The 21572-nt window shown below is 40.7% G+C and overlaps 3 protein-coding genes across 3 annotated transcripts; all 3 read left to right on the forward strand.

The window, feature by feature from the left end:
* Positions 1-2299: 2299 nt before the first annotated feature.
* Positions 2300-6471, forward strand: LOC121609047 (extracellular calcium-sensing receptor-like). Its single transcript, XM_041940565.1, has 9 exons — positions 2300-2445; positions 2719-3013; positions 3177-3263; positions 3473-3742; positions 4071-4277; positions 4408-4683; positions 5050-5277; positions 5367-5490; positions 5564-6471. Exons 1-9 carry the CDS (start codon positions 2336-2338, stop codon positions 6469-6471), a joined length of 2505 nt encoding a protein of 834 aa, XP_041796499.1. The 5' UTR covers positions 2300-2335.
* Positions 6472-9727: 3256 nt separating this feature from the next.
* Positions 9728-14075, forward strand: LOC121609203 (extracellular calcium-sensing receptor-like). Its single transcript, XM_041940777.1, has 9 exons — positions 9728-9972; positions 10205-10499; positions 10644-10730; positions 10934-11203; positions 11533-11739; positions 11967-12242; positions 12638-12865; positions 12958-13081; positions 13165-14075. The coding sequence occupies exons 1-9, from the start codon at positions 9728-9730 to the stop codon at positions 14073-14075; spliced, it is 2643 nt and encodes an 880-aa protein (XP_041796711.1).
* A 604-nt stretch (positions 14076-14679) lies between these two features.
* Positions 14680-18972, forward strand: LOC121609061 (extracellular calcium-sensing receptor-like). The gene is made up of 9 exons (XM_041940583.1): positions 14680-14906; positions 15164-15458; positions 15601-15687; positions 15929-16198; positions 16567-16773; positions 16859-17134; positions 17526-17753; positions 17870-17993; positions 18065-18972. The coding sequence occupies exons 1-9, from the start codon at positions 14686-14688 to the stop codon at positions 18970-18972; spliced, it is 2616 nt and encodes an 871-aa protein (XP_041796517.1). The 5' UTR covers positions 14680-14685.
* The last annotated feature ends 2600 nt before the right edge of the window (positions 18973-21572 follow it).

Raw genomic sequence — 21572 nt, forward strand, 5'->3', positions numbered from 1 at the left:
CTTGCCTCGCTTGGAGACAATGGGGCCACACTTGTCCAATCCAAATGACATCCCTATGTCTTCACTGTAGATCCTGGTGGTGTGGATCAGTGAGTCTATTTCTCGCTCACTCCTGGCGTACAGCTTGATGTCATCCATTGTTATGCCCCGGTCTAGGGGAACCTTTGACAAAACGTGATGTGGTGCTCCCCCAGTCTTCCCACTCCAAGAAAGCCAGCAACAACAAGCCAAGTTCAAAACAGGAGCAGTTTTATTTGCATCAGAGGGAGAAATAACAAACAAAAACACTCTAGATAGCCCTAACTTACCTAACCAAAAGAAAAGGGAAATAAATAACAACAGATAAACCTACCTCCTATAAATGAGGAAACAGGAGAAAACTGGGTTAAATCAAAAGGCTTCTCCCTCCTACTACTGCTCACTTTTGCTACTTAAAGAATTTAACAGAATATGACATTCACCATGATTCACACTAAATACGCTACAACAGGATTGAAAGAAGCTGCCGATCACTATGATGGCCTGGCATTTCCTGGTAGTGGAAAGGCTGGAGAGGAGGGAGAAAATACATACCTCTCGCAGTCACGATCAACGCAGACTGACGAGAGATGTATTCAAAGTTACAATTACTTCCACTGGCCTTCAAAATAAAAGCGCTGAGGTTGCAATGGAAATATAAAAAAATAAAGCCAAAATAAATAATCGTGTCACATTGAGGATAAAATAATAATAACGAAAGAATCCAAAACACAATGTGAGGGATTTTGGTGAAATTAATAAAAAAATATAAAAATAATCAACCCTCTTTTCTCTTGTTACATATGCAGAACAGCAGTGGTGATAGTGCATCTCCTTGGTATATGCCACATTTGATGTTGACTTGGGCAGTCGGCTTTGAATTGGCCTCTACGGTTGTCTTCCACATTTCCATCGAGTTCTGGATGAAGGTCTTTAGGTTCCTGTTGATCTTATACAGCTCCAGACATTCCAGTATTCATGTGTGCGGCATTGAGTCGTAGGCTTTCGTGTAGTCAATCCAGGCAGTGCACAGGTTGGTCTGTCTACTCTTACAGTCTTGGGCGACTGTTCTATCAATCAGTAGCTGGTGCTTGGCTCCTCTGGTGTTACTGCCAATTCCTTTCTGTGCTTCACTCAAGTATTGAGCCACATGCTTACTCATTTTTGCCGCAGTGATGCCTGACAGGTAGTCTCGGGCGACTGTTTATCTGTCTGTCTGTCTATCTGTCTTTAGAATACCAGTACTAATACCAATACTATGTGCAATTTGTGTAAAAACTGTAAAATTCGATAGATTATATTTTTATTCCAATTTTTCTTATACGTCTTTGTGGCAATATATATTTTTTACATATATACACGTTTTCCTTTTATAAAGTCCTTGTCTAAAATTTACATATATGTATATATGTGTGTATATATGTGTGTGTGTGTGTGTGTATATATATATGTATATACACACACACACACACACACACATATATATATATATATATATATATATATATATATATATATATATATACCATGGTATCCTATCCTCTGTGCAGTTAAAGCCAGTCACGAGTCACGAAGTTCCACAGGGCTCTGTGCTTGGACTGATTCTATTCACCCTATATATGCTTCCTTTAGACAACATTATCAGAAAACATTTCACAAATTTTCATTTCTATGCAGATGATACCCAGCTATATTTATCAATGAAGCCAGAAGAAACCAATCAGTTGACTAAACTCTGAGTGTGTCTTAATAAAATAAAGCCCTGGGTGACCTGATCTTTGCCCCTGCTTCTCTCTCTCTATAAAATTGATAAATAAATTAATAAAATTGACTTGAATTGATAAATTGATATATATATCAATGTCCACTTAAAATTATATAAAAAAGCACATAAAATGACTGTTTGAAGACCTCCATCGAAACAGTCATCCACAACTTAAATTGTGGTTGGAAGGGTTGCTCATATGGCCTTAGTGAGACAGAAGTATGAAAAGTGTGCAAATCAATTCCTCAGCCTCAGTATGAAATTAGTCTCAAATGAAATGCACTTTAGGCCCTGCCCCTCCTTTTTCTTATGCCCTAAAGGGTGGTGCACAAGACTGAACAATACTGCACATGAATAAAGGAGCTGATATAGCAAGAAAACTGACAGTTCAGAAAAGGAGTGAAGATAAGGAAAGTCGTGTGGGCATGTGTAGAAATCAATATGTTGTTGCTGATGTATTTCATGTTGTTGTATATCTACTTTTCTCCTGCTGTGACCTCCCATCTTTATTCCTCCCTGTGCCAGGTACAGGGACAGTTTCATCTAAATGGGATGCACAAGGCTGGAGATGTGATTTTCGGTGGGCTATTTCAGGTCCACTTCTTTTCTGACTTTCCTGATCTGTCTTTTATCTCAGAACCACGATCGCCTACCTGCCATGGGTGAGTCTATCAGGAAAAGAGCAAAAATAAGAGACAGGGAAAGTCAGTCCCATTAGTGGAGTATGTTTTTATGATCAGTTATTACAGTTCTATTGTGTATTTCTGCCATTTTAAATATGTTACATTTTTGTGTACTTCACATGAATATTGCAGATTGTTGCTATTCAACTGCTGTATTGTTTCCAAAATATTTAGTTGTGCAACATGCACAGTTACAGTTAGTTACCGTTTGTTGTATTCTTCAGTTGTAAACAGTTGCATTTCTTGTGTTAGTTTTGATGTTCTAGGATTCAGGCAGGCCCAGACCATGGCCTTTGCTATTGATGAGATCAACAGAAACTCCAACCTGCTACCTAATGTGACTCTGGGATACAGTCTTTATGATAACTGTGTCAAATTAGGAATTGGATTTCGTGCAGCACTGGTAATAGCCAGTGGTCAAGCGGAGCAGTTTATATTAGAGGAGACCTGTATAGGAGCCCCTCCAGTCCTCGGGATTGTGGGTGATTCTTCTTCTACACGTTCCATTGCCATCTCCACTGTCTTCGGTTTGTACAGAGTACCGATGGTAAGTTTTCGGTTTTGCCATCTCAGAACTCTTTTGGATTATTTTGATTTAATTTGAAATTTAGTGTCAGTTGGAAACATGCTGCATCGAACCATAAAAGGTAGAGAGAGGTGATAAAGGCTCTTCATGTTTTTTTAGTATGTACAACCTGTGTCTTTCACAGGTCAGTTATTTTGCCACATGTTCCTGCCTGAGTGACCGCCAAAAGTTTCCATCCTTCTTCAGGACAATCCCAAGTGATTCTTTCCAGGTGACTCTCTATTACCAAAATGAAAATACAGTGTTTTACAGTATTTTTTCAATTAAACATTTCTTGGGAGGAATGTTCCATCACTGCACTGAAAAATATAATCCTTGAAAGGCAACAAATAAACATGATGCATTGTGAAATTTGTTCAGCAAGTTTTCCATAGGCTTTTTCAGACTGTGCATGAATCCCTTCATTCTGTATTCATTTAGGTGCGTGCTATGATTCAGATTCTAAACCACTTTGGCTGGACTTGGGCAGGTCTGCTGGTCAGTGATGATGACTACGGACTCCATGCTGCCCGATCCTTCCAATCTGACCTGGCTCAGTCTGGTGAAGGTTGTCTGGCCTACTTAGAGGTTTTGCCTTGGGGCAATGATCCAGCTGAACTTAGGAGGATTGTGGATGTGATGAAGAAATCCACAGCTCGTGTGGTCATTGTGTTTGCACATGAGAGTCACATGATTAATCTCATGGAAGAGGTTGGACTTGAAATCCAGATTAATTATCAACTACTGTTGTTACAGTAAATGCAACTGAAAGTTTGTTTTTTTTTTTGTTTTTTTTTTACTAATTATTGTAAGTTACAATGACATGTTGGTCTCTGATAAATATTTGTAATTGAACTACAGTGATAATGATATACATCACTCTGATGATAATGCTGTCTACAACAAGGAAACAAAGGATTGCAGCTGCCTATCAACGATTAACATAATACATTTACTGTGCAAACTGTATAATTCACAAAACTAGACTCTACTTTAGTGACATGGCAGTGTGAATTTATATATTTGGCTCAATGCACAGGTGGTGAGGCAGAATGTGACAGGTATGCAGTGGATTGCCAGTGAAGCCTGGACAGCAGCTACTGTACTCCAGACCCCCCACCTCATGCCATACCTGGGTGGGACACTGGGCATCGCCATCCGTCGAGGAGAAATACCAGGGCTCAGGGAATTCCTCCTGCAAATACGTCCTGACCAACACCACAACAACAGCAATGGAAATAGCATGGTGAGAGTTTAACCATGTAATACCATAATTCAAAATAATGTCTTGTAATTGTTTACAACGACAAAATATTATAATGTCAATATATTATTCTTTCCATTATTCATAAGAAACTGTGTTGAATTTATTTCAGGTAAACCAGTTTTGGGAACACACATTTCAGTGCAGATTTCCTCCACCGCCAGCAAGTTGGATGGAAGCTGGGGGAACATTATGCACTGGACAGGAAGATCTGGAGGAGGTGGAGACAGACTTATTGGATATTTCAAACCTCAGGCCTGAGTATAATGTGTACAAGGCTGTGTATGCTCTGGCATATGCCCTTGATGACATGCTGAAGTGCAAGTCAGGGAGAGGGCCTTTCAGCGATCACAGCTGTGGCAATCTGAAAAGACTGGAGCCATGGCAGGTGTGATATCAGTTTACACTCACACAATCTGTTGATATCATGAAATCCTACACTTCAGTATTTCTTGCAGACTAGCATTTAGGGTATATGATTAAACACAAAACTATTTGATTATTCATCTTCATTTTGCCCACTGCTGAGTGATATCAGTTTTATCAGGCAGTATCTCGTCACTACATTAGACTCATTAACTCACATTCACTCACATTGAAGACAATGCTTTGCTGGAATTGCTAGTGTCTTCATGTCATCACTACATTATGCAGTTTGATTATTGAATACTGAGTACCACTGGGTTCACAATGGTCATATATAACTCTTCTGTACTCTTTGGTTTTCCTCTATCCCTTTTTCTGACATACGTAGCTTGTGTATTACTTGGAAAAGGTCAACTTCACAACACCATTTGGTGATCAAGTGTCATTTGATGAGAATGGTGATGCCTTACCAATATATGATATCATGAACTGGCGGTGGCTCCCTGATGGAAGAACCAAATTTCAGAATGTGGGTGTTGTTAAGAGGTCAGCCTTCAAAGGTGAAGAACTGACAATTGATGGAGACAAAATCTTCTGGAACTTTGAATCAAAAAAGGTTGCTCCTGATTTTGTAGACATGGTCCATGTCAGCTCATTAGAGCAGTGTAAAGAAATGTAGAAAAACATTTGTCTTCTTCCTCACAGCCACCCCGGTCAGTGTGCAGTGAGAGCTGTCCTCCAGGTACCCGCATGGCCAGAAAGAAAGGGCAACCTGAGTGCTGTTTCGACTGCATCCCTTGTTCTGAGGGAAAGATCAGCAATGACACTGGTTGGTATTGAGTTTTAGACATTGTAATTGGAGATATAAACATGTACCTCAATACCTTCCATATTTTTTATAGATTCAATGGAGTGTACCAGTTGTCCAGAGGACTTCTGGTCCAACCCACAACGTGACCACTGTGTACCTAAGAAAACAGAGTTCCTCTCCTACCATGAGCCTCTGGGTATCTGCTTGACTGCTGCATCATTGCTGGGTACATGTATCTGTGCTGTTGTCCTGGGGATCTTTATCTATCATCGCAGAACACCTATTGTACGAGCCAACAACTCAGAACTTAGTTTCCAACTATTGCTGTCACTTAAGTTGTGCTTCCTGTGTTCACTGCTGTTTATCGGCCGCCCCAGTTTGTGGACATGCCAGTTGAGACATGTAGCATTTGGGATCAGCTTTGTGCTTTGTGTCTCTTGCATCCTCGTGAAAACCATGGTGGTTCTGGCTGTGTTCAAGGCCTCCAAGCCAGGAGGTGGAGCCAGTCTGAAGTGGTTTGGTGTTGTGCAGCAGAGAGGAACAGTTTTTGTTCTTACTTCTATTCAGGCAGTAATCTGCACTGTCTGGATTGTCTCTGCCTCACCAGCTCCTCATAAAAACACTCAATATCACAATGATAAAATAGTTCATGAATGTGTAGTTGGGTCCACAGTTGGTTTTGCAGTGTTACTTGGTTATATTGGCTCACTTGCTGTCATCAGTTTTCTGATGGCATTTATTTCAAGGAATCTTCCAGACAGTTTCAATGAAGCCAAACTCATCACTTTCAGCATGCTGATCTTCTGTGCTGTGTGGGTGGCCTTTGTCCCAGCTTATATCAGCTCACCAGGCAAATACTCAGATGCAGTGGAGGTGTTTGCCATCCTGGCCTCCAGTTTTGGTCTCTTGGTGGCGCTGTTTGGACCCAAATGTTACATAATCCTGCTGAGACCAGAGAGGAACACAAAGAAAGCGATCATGGGTCGCATCCAGTCATAAACACTACACTGTTTGACACAAGACAGAATTCATCCTTTTTCTCTCTACAATACAAAAATAGAGGTACAAGGCAATAGGTTGATGGTAGTACCACTGTTAAAATGTTGAGAAAGCAGGGGTGATGCCAAATTTTGTACATAAATCCTAATATGAAATCTCTTATCACTTGGATCATATGTGTGAGAATGCACTTTTTTTTTTTTCAGGTTGTAGTTCAAGTACAAAGAACTTGAACTTCAAATGTTTTAATTGCCTTTGTTTAAGACATGGTGTAAATACCTTACATCTGATTAAACTAAGTTGCTGTTCTGAATTAATTTTATAAATTATTGGGTTTTATCCAACATGAGTATATGCATTTATCTTTAGCTGTCTTGAGCTTGTATGGACTGAAACATACACTCACCCGTTTATACATTGTCCCTACATGCAAAAATCTCCTCTTGACACATGAGTTTCCAGGTGGAGTACCTGGTATCACTCTCAAGTGTGTCACAGATGTGCTGGTCCACTGCATCAGTCACATTTTCAGTCACACACTCTCATTCCAGGGTTAAGTTAGCCAAAACAAATGCGCAACAGTTTCAGACTTTCAAAATAATGCTTGCTGAGAAACATCTTTGGTGATGGTTGTAGTTTGGTTAGGTTAAGGCACCAAAACTACTTGGTTATGTTTAGGCACTACACCAAAACTACTTGGTTTTGGTAAAAATCATGGTTTCATTTAAAACAGGTCATTTCTTGAAAAGATTAACAACAACCACTCAGCTAACCAGGGAATCAAACCCTCGTCTCCTGTTTGAAAGTCAAGCGCAAACCCTGAAATCCATTAACAGATGGATGTTAAGGCTAATCAGTTCAACTGCCGTCTGGATTTTGATGCACGTGTATTCATGCAGTTATAAAACAGGTGCTTGGAGCAGCATAAAAGAATGAAGAGAGACTTGTTGCATTCATTTCAAAACCCAGCCCGGTTCTACATGGAAAAACAATGGCAGAGTGAAATAGACTTAACATACTGGGGGTTTTGAGAGTTTAAGTTGAACTTGTAGAAGTCAGTGCTGTATGCCAGGGTTGTGTTCATGTCAGACATTTCAATGCAGACCTCTGTGAAAGAGAAGTTTTCATTAGTATGCAGATATGTAAATCAAACTCTCCCTGCCCCTACCCTAAAAGCCCTCCTCTCCACACCAAAACAGTGGTAGAAAGTTGAAAATGAAAACCAGTCACACTTAAACTAGACAGGCATGAAAAAAAAAAAAAAGAAATCAGAGGATTGTCATTGAAAAACACACCAAATACAAAAATTTCAATCTAAAATGAAACATTTTGTGATGTTTTGGTCAGCCTGTGCTCATGTCTTGTGCTTGCCTCTCGCCCTACTGGTGCATCCCCCCCAATCTCTCTCTCCATCCATTCCAGGTAGAGCACAGAGAGGCGGGGCAATCTCCTCGGCAGCAGGCCCCCTCAAACGCACCTGCTTGACATCATCTAATCAGCCTGGTTATTTAAGACACCTCCAGATCCACTCCTGTGCCCGATGATTCCTCTAACTTACATCATGTGTGCGTGCTGTCGAGTTTGATCTCCTGCCTCCTGTGACTCTAGAGATTTCATGTGTCCTTGATTGTTCTGAGTTTGTTTGTTACTGCCAGTCAGAGAAATTCCTCCTGGTTCTCCTGTGTATTTTTTTCTTTTCCCTTGGCTATTTTTCCTGTCAGGTGATTTTGTGTTACTTTGTTAATTTTTCCCATTGTGGCGATTTTTGGTTTGTTTTATTAATATCCAATGTTTTTTTCCCTGCAAGGTGTTTTTTTGTTTTATTATTCCTTTTGTTAATAAATATCCTACTTCATTCACTCTGCTTTTGGGTCCGAACTCTCCTTAATACCAATCGTAGCACATTTTTTATTTTATTTTTTTCAGCACTTTTTCTTTCAGTGCCAATGTTTTCTTTATCTGAAAAGGTTTTGTTTTCAGTGCCAAGATATTTTTTTGGGTGCCAGAATTCAATGACATTGCTGAAGCCCCATTTGGTTGCCTGCAAACATCTTTGCAAGAACAGACAAGGGGCCAAGAGGTCTTTCAATAGACCCTGCCTGACCGGTAAACTCACAAGAGAGACGCAAAATTCAACAACAATGAGAAGAAGGCTAATTTGGAGTGGTATGGGTGTGCACATCCACCAACAAGCCATCAAAACTGCTTTTCATAAATTCACTATTATGTCAGAGGTGGTCTACACACCTTTACAACCATTCACACATGTTAAAGGTGCAAATAGTGGTAGTATAACTCAACATTGCTCCCCGAACGTGTTACATGTTGTTGTGTCCATTGTGCTCTTGGGTAAAATAATCAGATGAAACTATTCCCGTCTGCAAGAATACAACTAAATATCAGTGAGCGTGTATGCCTGTGCCGAAAAATATTTGAAAAACATGCTAAAGAGTAAATTTACTCTTCAACATTGCCAACTGGGCAGTCAACGATCTAATGGGGTAACTTCCAACTTGTCACATTTCTGCATAACTGATCATGTGTGATATCTTCCAAGTCGCTATGTGCCAGACAGATACAACAGCCCTCCATTGAACGGCTGAAGTGTATTGAAAAATGGATGGGAAGGCCTTTTCTTTCACCACATGTCTTAGTATGCTGCTACCATCTAGTGGACATTTGATTGAACTCTGTGATTTCACAGTGAAATCCACAGACAGGGTACTGATTTGTGTTTGTAGTGAGTTTAATCTGGCATGCTTGTCATGCCCAGAAATTGGGGATTACGCTCATGTATGTGCTCAGGTTTTAACCTGTGAAGTGATTCTGAAGAAACCTTGTGTTTTACAATTAGGCAAGTAAGTGTTTTACTGGGAGGTGAAATAGTCTATATTCAGTGACTAACTTACATATGAACGTCCAATTGATATGACATTCAAGAAAACTAATAAGATCACAATATGAGTGTCATGCAACTTTCAGCAGATCTCAATCATTAGGGTCAGCCACAAATTAAATTTGGATTAGACAGGTGACGAATATGGCCTTAGTGAGAGAGACTTATTAATAGTGTGCAAAAGTTTTGTCTCAAGAGGAAATCATTCTCAAATGAAATGCGCTGTAGGCCCTGCCCCTACTTTTGCTTGTGCCCTAATAAGTGGTGTACAAGACTTATCAATAGGGCAAGTCAATAAAAGGGGTTGACATAGTGAGACAACAGGCTCAGCTCAGAAAAGGAGTCAAAAGAGGGAAAGTCATGTGGGCATTTTTAGTGATCAACATGCACATGCTGATGTATTTCATATTGTTGGATTGCTACTTTTCTTCTGCCGTGTCCACCCCTCTTTTGTCCTCCACCTGCCAGTTACTGGATCAGTTTCATCTAAATGGGATGCACAAGGCTGGAGATGTTGTTCTTGGTGGGCTGTTTCAAGTCCACTTTTTTTCTGTCTTTCCAGACCTGTCTTTTACCTCAGAACCACAACCACCTACCTGCCATGGGTGAGTCTTTCAGGGAAACAGCCAAAAGGAGAAACTGTGCAACATCAATCGAATAAGATGTTGGAATTACAATGCGTATTTATGCCATTTTAAAAATGTTAATCAATGTTACAATAATTGTTGCTATTCAGCTGGCACATTTTCCAAAATCTGTAGTTGTGCAACATACATGTTGGCACAGTTACTGTATGTTGTATATTTCAATAGTAAACTTTGGTGTTTCTTGTGTTAGTTTTGATGTTGTAGGATTCAGGCGGGCCCAGACCATGGCCTTTGCTATTGATGAGATCAACAGAAACTCCAACCTGCTGACTAATGTGACTCTGGGATACAGTCTTTATGATCACTGTGTAAAACTAGGAATTGGATTCAGTGCAGCACTGTCATTAGCCAGTGGTCAAGAGGAGCAGTTTATAGCAGACAACACCTGTGTAGGAACCCCTCCAGTCATTGGGATTGTGGGTGATTCTTCCTCAACACATTGTATTGCCATCTCCACTGTCTTAGGTTTGTACAGAGTGCCTATGGTAAGTTTTCCACCGTGCCATCTAAGAACTATTTTGTATCAAATGTAATGTTTGTTGCAAACATGCTGTAATCAACCTGAAATGCTTAAAAGAGCCAGAGAGGCTTTGAAATTTTTTAGGATGTATAGTCTGTGTCATTGACAGGTCAGTTATTTTGCCACATGTTCCTGCCTGAGTGACCGGCAAAAGTTTCCATCCTTCTTTAGGACAATCCCAAGTGATGCTTTCCAGGTGACTCTCTATCAGCAAAATAAAAATGCATAAAGGAACATTTAAACTGTTCTAATGAAGAACATTCCTTCACTTCACTGAAAAATCTATTCCTGGAACGGCAATAATTAAACATGATGCATTGTGAAACGTGTTTGAAGCAGGTTTACAGTGAAATAATTTTTCAGCCTGTGCATTAATTCATTCACTCTGTATTCATTTAGGTGCGTGCCATGATTCAGATTCTGAACCGCTTTGGCTGGACTTGGGCAGGTCTGCTGGTCAGTGATGATGACTATGGACTCCATGCTGCCCGATCCTTCCAGTCTGACCTGGCTCAGTCTGGTGAAGGTTGTCTGGCTTACTCAGAGGTTTTGCCTTGGGACAACGATCCATCTGAACTCAGGAGGATTGTGGATGTGATGAAGAAATCCAAAGCACATGTGGTCATTGTGTTTGCACATGAGAGTTACATGATTCATCTCATGGAAGAGGTTGGGCTTGAAATACATCTTTTGAAAATTTCGTTAGTAGTTCTACAACTTCATGTTTTATTTGTCAAACTGAGGGATCTAAATTAAATAACATGTTGGCCTGTGACTAAAAAAGTAATTGAACGCATTATGCCAGTATTTTGTTTGAGTGGTTGGAAAGTGGGATAAGTTACTCAGACAAATAACATGAAACTGGAGTGATGATCAACTGCTATCTGAAACATGAGATTGCATCTCTGTATGAATGTGTAAACTGTGTATAATTCACAAGACTTGACACAACGTTCGTTGCTTGGCAGTATGAATTTATGTATTTGGGAAAAACACAGGTGGTGAGGCAAAATGTGACAGGCCTGCAATGGATGGCCAGTGAAGCCTGGACAGCAGCTACTGTGCTCCAGACCCCCCATCTCATGCCATACCTGGGTGGGACACTGGGCATCGCCATCCGTCGAGGAGAAATACCAGGGCTCAGGGAATTCCTCCTACAAATATGTCCTGACCAACACCACAACAACAGCTATGGAAATAGCATGGTGAGAGTTTAACCATGTAATACCATAATTCACAACAATATAGTATCATTATAACATTAGTAGTGACATTATATTGTAATGCCAATATATTTTTCTTGCCATTATTCATAAGACACTGTGTTGAGCTATGGAAATAGCATGGTGAGTGTAATACTGTGCAATCTGATCTGGTAATGTCAAGAATAATATATTGTAATTTATAACATGCTGTTTTGAATATATTTCAGGTAAACCAGTTTTGGGAACACACATTTCAGTGCAGATTTGCACCGCCTCCAACAGGTTGGGTGGAAGCTGGTGGATCCTTATGCACTGGACAGGAAGATCTGGAGGATGTGGAGACAGAGTTATTGGACATTTCAAACCTCAGGCCAGAGTATAATATCTACAAGGCTGTGTATGCTCTGGCGTATGCCCTTGATGACATGCTGAAGTGTGAGCCAGGGAGAGGGCCTTTCAGCGGGCACAGCTGTGGCAATCTGAAAAGACTGGAGTCATGGCAGGTGTGATATCACTTTACACCCCATCTGTCTCCATCACTAAGTGACACGCTTTAGTATTACTTGCAGAGAAGCTTTTAGGGTAAATGATTAAACACAAAACTATTAGATTACTGATGGCAAAGTGCCCAGACGATAGCTGACAGGATTATCCCTTGACTTGGCTCATAGCCGGGGAGAGTATTATCAGATGAGAGGACACATGATCATTTCACTAGGTCCACTGAGAAATGACTCTACTTCAGAAAAATGTTTTGTTGGAATTGCTAGTGTCCTTGTTTGTTCACAAATCCAGCAGTGTGATTGTTGAAGACTGAGTCCCACTGTGTTCACCATGGTCATAAATAGTTCTTCTGTCCTCTTTGGTTTTCCTCTATCCATTATTCTGACATACATAGCTTGTGTATTACTTGGATAGGATCAACTTCACAACACCATTTGGTGATCAAGTGTCATTTGATGAGAACGGTGATGTCTTACCAATATATGATATCATGAACTGGCTGTGGCTCCCTGATGGAAGAACCGAAGTTCAGAATGTGGGTGAGGTGAAGAGGTCGGCCTTCAAAGGTGAAGAACTCACAATTGATGAAGACAAAATCTTTTGGAACTTCGAAACAAACAAGGTTACTTCTGATTTTTTAGACACATGTTTTTGACTCAAGTATATCTCATTATAGCAGTGTAAATTAAAAAGTAGCTATTTTCCTCTTAACAGCCGACCCGGTCAGTGTGCAGTGACAGCTGCCCTCTAGGTACCCGCATGGCCAGAAAGAAAGGGGAACCTGAGTGCTGTTTCGATTGCATCCCTTGTTCTGAAGGAAAGATCAGCAATAAAACTGGTTGGTATTCACTTTTAAACATTGTTGTTTGGAGATGTCATATACAGTAAACATGATTCTCAAGACGGCGCCTATTTTCATAGACTCCACTGAGTGCACCAGTTGTCCAGAGGACTTCTGGTCCAGCCCCCAGCGTGACCACTGTGTTCTAAAGAAAACAGAGTTCCTCTCCTACCATGAGCCTCTGGGTATCTGCTTGACTGCTGCATCATTGCTGGGCACATGTATCTGTGCTGTTGTCCTAGGGATCTTTATCTATCATCGCAGAACACCTATCGTACGAGCCAACAACTCAGAACTTAGTTTCCAACTATTGCTGTCACTTAAGTTGTGCTTCCTGTGTTCACTGCTGTTTATCGGCCGTCCCAGTCTGTGGACATGCCAGCTGAGACATGTAGCATTTGGGATCAGCTTTGTGCTTTGTGTCTCTTGCATCCTCGTGAAAACCATGGTGGTTCTGGCTGTGTTCAAGGCCTCCAAGCCAGGAGGTGGAGCCAGTCTGAAGTGGTTTGGTGTTTTGCAGCAGAGGGGGACAGTTATTGTTCTTACGTCTATTCAGGCAGTAATCTGCACTGTCTGGATTGTCTCTGCCTCACCAGCTCCTCAAAAAAACACTCAATACCACAATGATAAAATAGTTTATGAATGTGTAGTTGGGTCCACAGTTGGTTTTGCAGTGTTACTTGGTTATATTGGCTCACTTGCTGTCATCAGTTTTCTGATTGCATTTATATCAAGGAATCTTCCAGACAGTTTCAATGAGGCCAAACTCATCACTTTCAGCATGCTGATCTTCTGTGCTGTGTGGGTGGCCTTTGTCCCAGCTTATATCAGCTCACCAGGCAAATACTCAGATGCAGTGGAGGTGTTTGCCATCCTGGCCTCCAGTTTTGGTCTCTTGGTGGCACTGTTTGGACCCAAATGTTACATAATCCTGCTGAGACCAGAGAGGAACACAAAGAAAGCGATCATGGGTCGGGACATCCAGTCATAAACACTACACTTTCTGTTCCAAGATAGAATTAATCCTTTTTCTCTATACAATACAAAATACATACATCAAGCCATAGGTGGATAGTATTATCAATGTTAAAAAAAAAGGGTATGCTTATATGAAATCTCTGACTGCATTGATCAACACAAGAACACACAGCAAGTTATTCTGTTTTTTCTAGGATGTAGTTAGAGTACAAAACACTTGAACCTCAAATACTATCATTGGCTTTTTGAGTTTTCATTGTGTAAGTAAACCGTACATCTGTTTCAACTAAGTTACTTTTTCTGAATTATTTAAGCAATCTATTTAGGTTAATCTGAATGATTTTCGGCATTTATTTTGACTTGTCTGCAGCTAATATGGACTTAAATGTACACTCTATATTGTAGCCAATTTTATTAAAAGTGTGTAAACTTTCTGCCTCAATAAGAAATCATTCTCAAATGAAGTGCACTTTAGGCCCTGCCCCTACATTTCCTAATGCTATAATGGGTGGTGTGCAAGATACTGCAAGTCAATAAAAGGAGTTGACATAGCAAGAAAACTGACTCAGCTCAGAAAAGGAGTCAAGAGGGGGAAAGTAACGTGGGCATTGTTATACATCACTATGTTGTTGCTGATTTATTTCATGTTGTTGTATTGCTACTTTTCTTCTGCTGTTTCCACCCCTCTTTCGTCCTCCTCCTGCAAGTTACTGGGACAGTTTCATCTAAATGGGATGCACAAGGCTGGAGATGTGGTTCTTGGTGGGCTGTTTAAGGTCCACTTCTTTTCTGTCTCTCCTGACCTTTCTTTTACCTCAGAACCACAACCAACTAGCTGTCACGGGTGAGTCTGTCAAGGAAACAGCAAAAGTAAGAAACTGTGGAAAATCAATCCCATTCGTGGAACGTGTTTTGATCATCAAATATTGCTCAGAATAACATGGTGTATTAATTCCATTTTAAACATATAACTCTTTCAATAATTTTTGCTATTCAATTGGCTTGATTATTTATAAAACCTTTTGTTGTGCAACATAATTGCTAACACAGCTACTGTATATTGTATTTTTCAGTCGTGAACAGTAGTGTTTCTTGCGTTAGTTTTGATGTTGTAGGATTCAGGCAGGCCCAGACCATGGCCTTTGCTATTGATGAGATCAACAGAAACTCCAACCTGCTACCTAATGTGACTCTGGGATACAGTCTTTATGACAACTGTGTAAAACTAGGAATTGGATTCAGTGCAGCACTGTCATTAGCCAGTGGTCAAGAGGAGCAGTTTATATTAGAGGAGACCTGTGTTGGAGCCCCTCCAGTCCTCGGGATTGTAGGTGATTCTTCCTCAACACGTTCAATTGCCATCTCCACTGTCTTAGGTTTGTACAGAGTACCGATGGTAAGTTTTCCGCTTTGCCTTCTCAGAAATATTTTGCATCATTTTGACTTAATTTTAATTTTGATGTTTGTTGTCAGCAGTAATAAACCATAATCAACATGCTTGAATGTTTTTTATAATGTGTAGTCTGTTACTTTGACAGGTGAGTTATTTTGCCACATGTTCCTGCCTGAGTGACCGGCAAAAGTTTCCATCCTTCTTCAGGACAATCCCCAGTGATGCTTTCCAGGTGACTGTCTATCAGTAAAATAAAAAATCATTCATGAACACATGTGCAGTTAAACATTTCATGTCTCAACATCTCTGCACTGCACGGACAAATGTTTTTCTGTGATCTAATACTGTCATTGATGGGGTTGTTTGGTCATAGATGACAAAGCCTAAAGGCAAAATTTAACGTGATGCATTGGGTTTTCCTCTTAAAATTTTTTTAGCCTGTGCATTAATTCATTCACTCTGTATTCATTTAGGTGCGTGCTATGATTCAGATTCTAAACCGCTTTGGCTGGACTTGGGCGGGTCTGCTGGTCAGTGATGATGACTATGGACTCCACGCTGCCCGATCCTTCCAGTCTGACCTGGCTCAGCTTGGTGGAGGTTGTCTGGCGTACTTGGAGGTTTTGCCTTGGGGCGATGACCCAGCTGAACTTCGGAGGATTGTGGATGTGATGAAGAAATCCACAGCTCGTGTGGTCATTGTGTTTGCAGCTGAGAGTCACATGATTATCCTCATGGAAGAGGTTGGGCTTGAAATATAACTTCATTGTAAATTACTGTATCTACAATGAATGCCACTGAATGTTTTCCTTGCAATGTGATATGAGTTTTAATAACAGGTGGGCCTTTGATAAATGTTTGTAACTGAATAAGCACCTCTTATTTGTGAACAGGGTTTAATAGTGAAATAATTGAATCACCCCGATAACATGAAAGTCTAATTATGATGACATACATCACTTTGCTAATAATACTATTTAAAACAAAGGTTTGCAGCTGAGTATGAATGACTTAGATGACATTAACTGTGTAAACTGTGGATAATTCAAAAGGCTAGACACTACTTTCATGGCATGGCCGTTTGTATTTATATATTTCTCAAAATCCACAGGTGGTGAGGCAGAATGTGACAGGCCTGCAGTGGGTGGCGAGTGAAGCCTGGACAGCAGCTAATACACTCCAGACCCCTCACCTCATGCCATACCTGGGTGGCACACTGGGCATCGCTGTCCGTCAAGGAGAAATACCAGGGCTCAGGGAATTCCTCCTGCAAATACATCCTGATCAACACCACAACAACAGCTATGGAAATAGCATGGTGAGTGTACCACCGTGCAATGTGATCTGGTACGTGAAAGAATAATATACTGGCATTTAATCATGCTATTTTGAATATGTTTCAGGTAAACCAGTTTTGGGAACACATATTTCAGTGCAGATTTGCTCCACCTCCAACAGGTTGGGTGGAAGCTGGGGGAACATTATGCACTGGACAGGAAAATCTGGAGAATGTGGAGACAGAGTTATTGGACATTTCCAACCTCAGGACAGAGTATAATATCTACAAGGCTGTGTATGCTCTGGCGTATGCCCTTGATGACATGCTGAAGTGTGAGCCAGGGAGAGGGCCTTTCAGCGGGCACAGCTGTGGCAATCTGAAAAGACTGGAGCCATGGCAGGTGTGATGTCAGTTTACACTCCCTCTTTCTATATCACTAAATCCCACACTTTAGTATATTTTGCAGAGGAGCAAAGCAAAGGTACAAAGCTCGGAATTTACAAATCACAAGCTGCCTAACAGTAATGAAACGAGTGATGTTTTTTTTTTTCCCATATCGCTGGGTGTGATATCAATGGATTGTGGTATCAGATCAGAGACAGCAAAAATGTGTCATTTAATGTGACTCCAATTTAAAGAAAATGCTTTGTTGGAATTGTTCCTGTCTTCCTATGTTCATTACTGCAGTAAGCAGTTTGATTATTGAATGCTCACGGCTGTGTTCACCATGGTCACATATAATTCTTCCATCCTATTTGGTTTTCCTCTATCCCTTATTCTGATATTCACAGCTTGTGTATTACTTGGAAAATGTCAACTTCATGACAGCATTTGGTGATCAAGTGTCATTTGATGAGAATGGTGATCCCTTACCAATATATGATGTCATGAACTGGCTGTGGCTCCCTGATGGAAAAATCGAAGTTCAAAATGTGGGTGAGGTAAAGAGGTCGGCTTTCAAAGGTGAACAACTCACAATTGATGGAGACAAAATCTTCTGGAACTTCGAATTGAACAAGGTTACTTCTGATTTTTTAGACACATTTTTTGACCTGTGTGTGACTCATTTTAGCAAAGTAAATTCAAGTAAAGTGGAACAACAGTAAATTATTCAGACTATTGTTACTCCCTATAGCCACCCCGTTCAGTGTGCAGTGAGAGCTGTCCTCCAGGTACCCGCATAGCCAGAAAGAAAGGGGAACCTGAATGCTGTTTCCATTGTATCTCTTGTTCTGAGGGAAAGATCAGCAATGAAACTGGTTGGTATTCAGTTATAACATTGTTGTTTGGAGATGTAATATGAATCTCAAGACTGCCCATTCTTTTGTAGACTCCACTGAGTGCACCAGTTGTCCAGAGGACTTCTGGTCCAGCCTCCAGCGTGACCACTGTGTACCTAAGAAAACAGAGTTCCTCTCCTACCATGAGCCTCTGGGTATCTGCTTGACTGCTGCATCATTGCTGGGTACATGTATCTGTGCTGTTGTCCTGGGAATCTTTATCTATCATCGCAGAACACCTATCGTACGAGCCAACAACTCAGAACTTAGTTTCCAACTATTGCTGTCACTTAAGTTGTGCTTCCTGTGTTCACTGCTGTTTATTGGTCGTCCCAGTCTGTGGACATGCCAGTTGAGACATGTAGCATTTGGGATCAGCTTTGTGCTTTGTGTCTCATGCATCCTCGTGAAAACCATGGTGGTTCTGGCTGTGTTCAAGGCCTCCAAGCCAGGAGGTGGAGCCAGTCTGAAGTGGTTTGGTGTTTTGCAGCAGAGGGGGACAGTTATTGTTCTTACGTCTATTCAGGCAGTAATCTGCACTGTCTGGATTGTCTCTGCCTCACCAGCTCCTCATAAAAACACTCAATACCACAATGATAAAATAGTTCATGAGTGTGTTGTTGGGTCCACAGTTGGTTTTGCAGTGTTACTTGGTTATATTGGGTCACTGGCTATCCTTAGTTTTCTGATTGCATTTATTTCTAAAAATCTTCCAGATAGTTTCAATGAGGCCAAACTCATCACTTTCAGCATGCTGATCTTCTGTGCTGTGTGGGTGGCCTTTGTCCCAGCTTATATCAGCTCACCAGGCAAATACTCAGATGCAGTGGAGGTGTTTGCCATCCTGGCCTCCAGTTTTGGTCTCTTGGTGGCGCTGTTTGGACCCAAATGCTACATAATCCTGCTGAGACCAGAGAGGAACACAAAGAAAGCGATCATGGGTCGCATCCAGTCATAAACATTGCACTCTTTGACACAAGACAGAATTAATCCTTTTCCTGTCTACAATACAAAAATAGAGGCATCAGGCAACAGATTGACAGTGTTATTGCTAAGATATTCAGAATGCAGAACTGATGCCCAAATAAGTGTGTCCTTATTTGAAATCTCTTCCCACTTTGATCTTATGTGTAAGAATATACTACAACTTATTTTGTTTTTTCCATGTTGTAGTTAAAGTAAAAAGCACTTGAACGTCAGAAACTGTCATTGCCTTTCATGGTGTAAATAAACCTGACATCTGATTAAACAAAGTTACTTCTTCCTTATTAATCATGCAGACTATTTGGGGTCATCTGACAAGACTATATGCACTTATTTTGACTTGTCTAGTGTGCTAAACTTACCCCAAATAAATATTACATGACAATTTTCGCCTGCTATTCTACACAATACCACAAAAAATCAGTGCCAAAATGCAATAGCAAGGTGTTCTATCTTCTTCTACTGCTATCAATCCAACGAGGAAAATCGGGATCAATGAAGATGGGAGCAATAGGTCTTGCACTGATAACAGAATGCATTTTGGCTATGAGGGTGGACAACACTGTGAGTTAGGTGAGAGGGGCAAACCTGAGATCGCAATGTAAGAACTGTCGGTAAACCCCAATCACCCTTTCCAGTGCATCTTGATTGGCGTCATCAGGTCATTTTGTCAGTTCTTTTGCCCTGAGCATTTTGAGTGTAGCCCAGAATATAATTTTAAATGTAAGGCAATGTGATGCTCAATAAAAACATAATGCTGTGATTGTGTGGTGGTCTTTGTAACATAGCAGCCTGTCAAAATAAATGCAGGTCTCTGTGCAGATGTGTGTGTAGCCCCACCCTCATAATCTGAACCCAGGTCTCCCAACATGGAAAAGGGAGAACTGGCAGGGGGGTGCGAGATGAAGTTGAGGCATCTGACTTGTGCCTGCCATTGAGGTCGTCCCCTGGGATATCTGGGAAGTCACCACTGAAGATGAGCATGTTCATCTTGTCTTCTGGAGAGATGTTTCGCATAGACTAATGTCAGCCATCAGCTCATATTACATTCTGTGATACAAACAAGGGCAGAGACACACAGACTTACAGTTTGGGAGTTCGAGGTGATCTTGCGAAAGCTAAAACTGCGCGGCCATGTCAGACTGCGGTCAAGCCAGCCACCGTCTGGATTTTGATGCATGGCTGTTCATTTAGTTGTGATATAGGTGCTTGGAGCAGCCTAAAATAACAAAGAAAGATTTGTGCCATTCATTTCCCAGTCCAGTCCGTTTCTATGTGGAAAAACGACAGCAATGAGTAAAATGGACTTCACATTTAACGTATTTGGGGTTTGAGATTTTCAGGTGAACTTGTAGATGCCAGTGCTGTTTGCTTGATATGTTGTCATGTCACACATTTCAGACATTTCAGAATAGACTTCTGTTTTAGAGGCCTGATGTTTTCTCATTAGTACACAGATATGTAAATGACACTTCCCTTGCCCCTTCCTTTAAAGCCCTCCTCTCCAAAGTGAAATGAGATCAGTTTTACTGTCTGGCTTTTATTTTTCTGTGAAACTTCTTTCCTTTGCCAATACTTGTTTAAGTGCCAATACAGCTTTGACCAAATGCCAATGTTTCCTTGATCCGTCAGGATTTTGTTTTCAGTGCCAAATTCTACTGTCAGAGCCCAAATTTAAAGTCAGTGTTCTGTCCTGATAAGGTTTATCCACAAACATCTGTGGAAGAATTAAGATGGACCCACCCTCCCCACTATATAAATTGAATCTGTAACCCTTATGTAGCACAGTGTAGTCCAGCTTGTAACCATGGTCAGATCTCAGAATATGGTTTGAATCTTTGCTTGAGGCCTTTTCCAGCAATTTGGTACTGCACTTAATTTGGGGTACCAACAATAAGTTAAAGAACGCAGTTTTGTTTTGTTTTTTTTGTTTTTTTTTATAAATTCAAGCAGAAACTCCTTTAATCACTTGATCCAACATCTCCTACTCTGTAAATCTTTTATCTTCTATGATCTTATATAATCTATGATCTTTCATTAGACCATCCATGACTTATGGACACCAATGTCTTTCAAACGCTCCAGCCCAAGTCTGTACCACAGGCTTTCTGATGAATATTTGTAGTCTCAAAGCCAAAGCCAAACAAGCCACAATGACATCATCAAATGTTATAATTCATGGCCAATATTTTAATCCCCTTGCTACTAAGGTGCCCAGACTAAAGAAGAAATCTAAAAATGTGACAAGCACACTAGACAGCAAATCTACGACACAGCAAATTGGACAGTCAAAGATCAAGTGGGGTAACCTTCTTGCACATATGTTTCTGCAGAACTGATCATATCTGATATCTCCAAATTGCTATGTGTCAGACAGACACTATAGCTCTCCATTAAACAGCTGCAATGTAACAAAAAATACATGAAAAGACATATTTCTATAGGAATTGTTTTAGTATGGTGCTACCATCTAGTGGACATTTGAGTACAATCTGGTCATGAATTTATTTTTGGTGTGCTTGTCAGGCCCACAAATTTGGGATTATACTCAGTACAAAGTGGCTCTTCTGATAC

This window comes from Chelmon rostratus, chromosome 7 (genome assembly GCF_017976325.1).
Source record: "Chelmon rostratus isolate fCheRos1 chromosome 7, fCheRos1.pri, whole genome shotgun sequence".
In the NCBI taxonomy this organism is placed as follows: domain Eukaryota; kingdom Metazoa; phylum Chordata; class Actinopteri; order Chaetodontiformes; family Chaetodontidae; genus Chelmon; species Chelmon rostratus.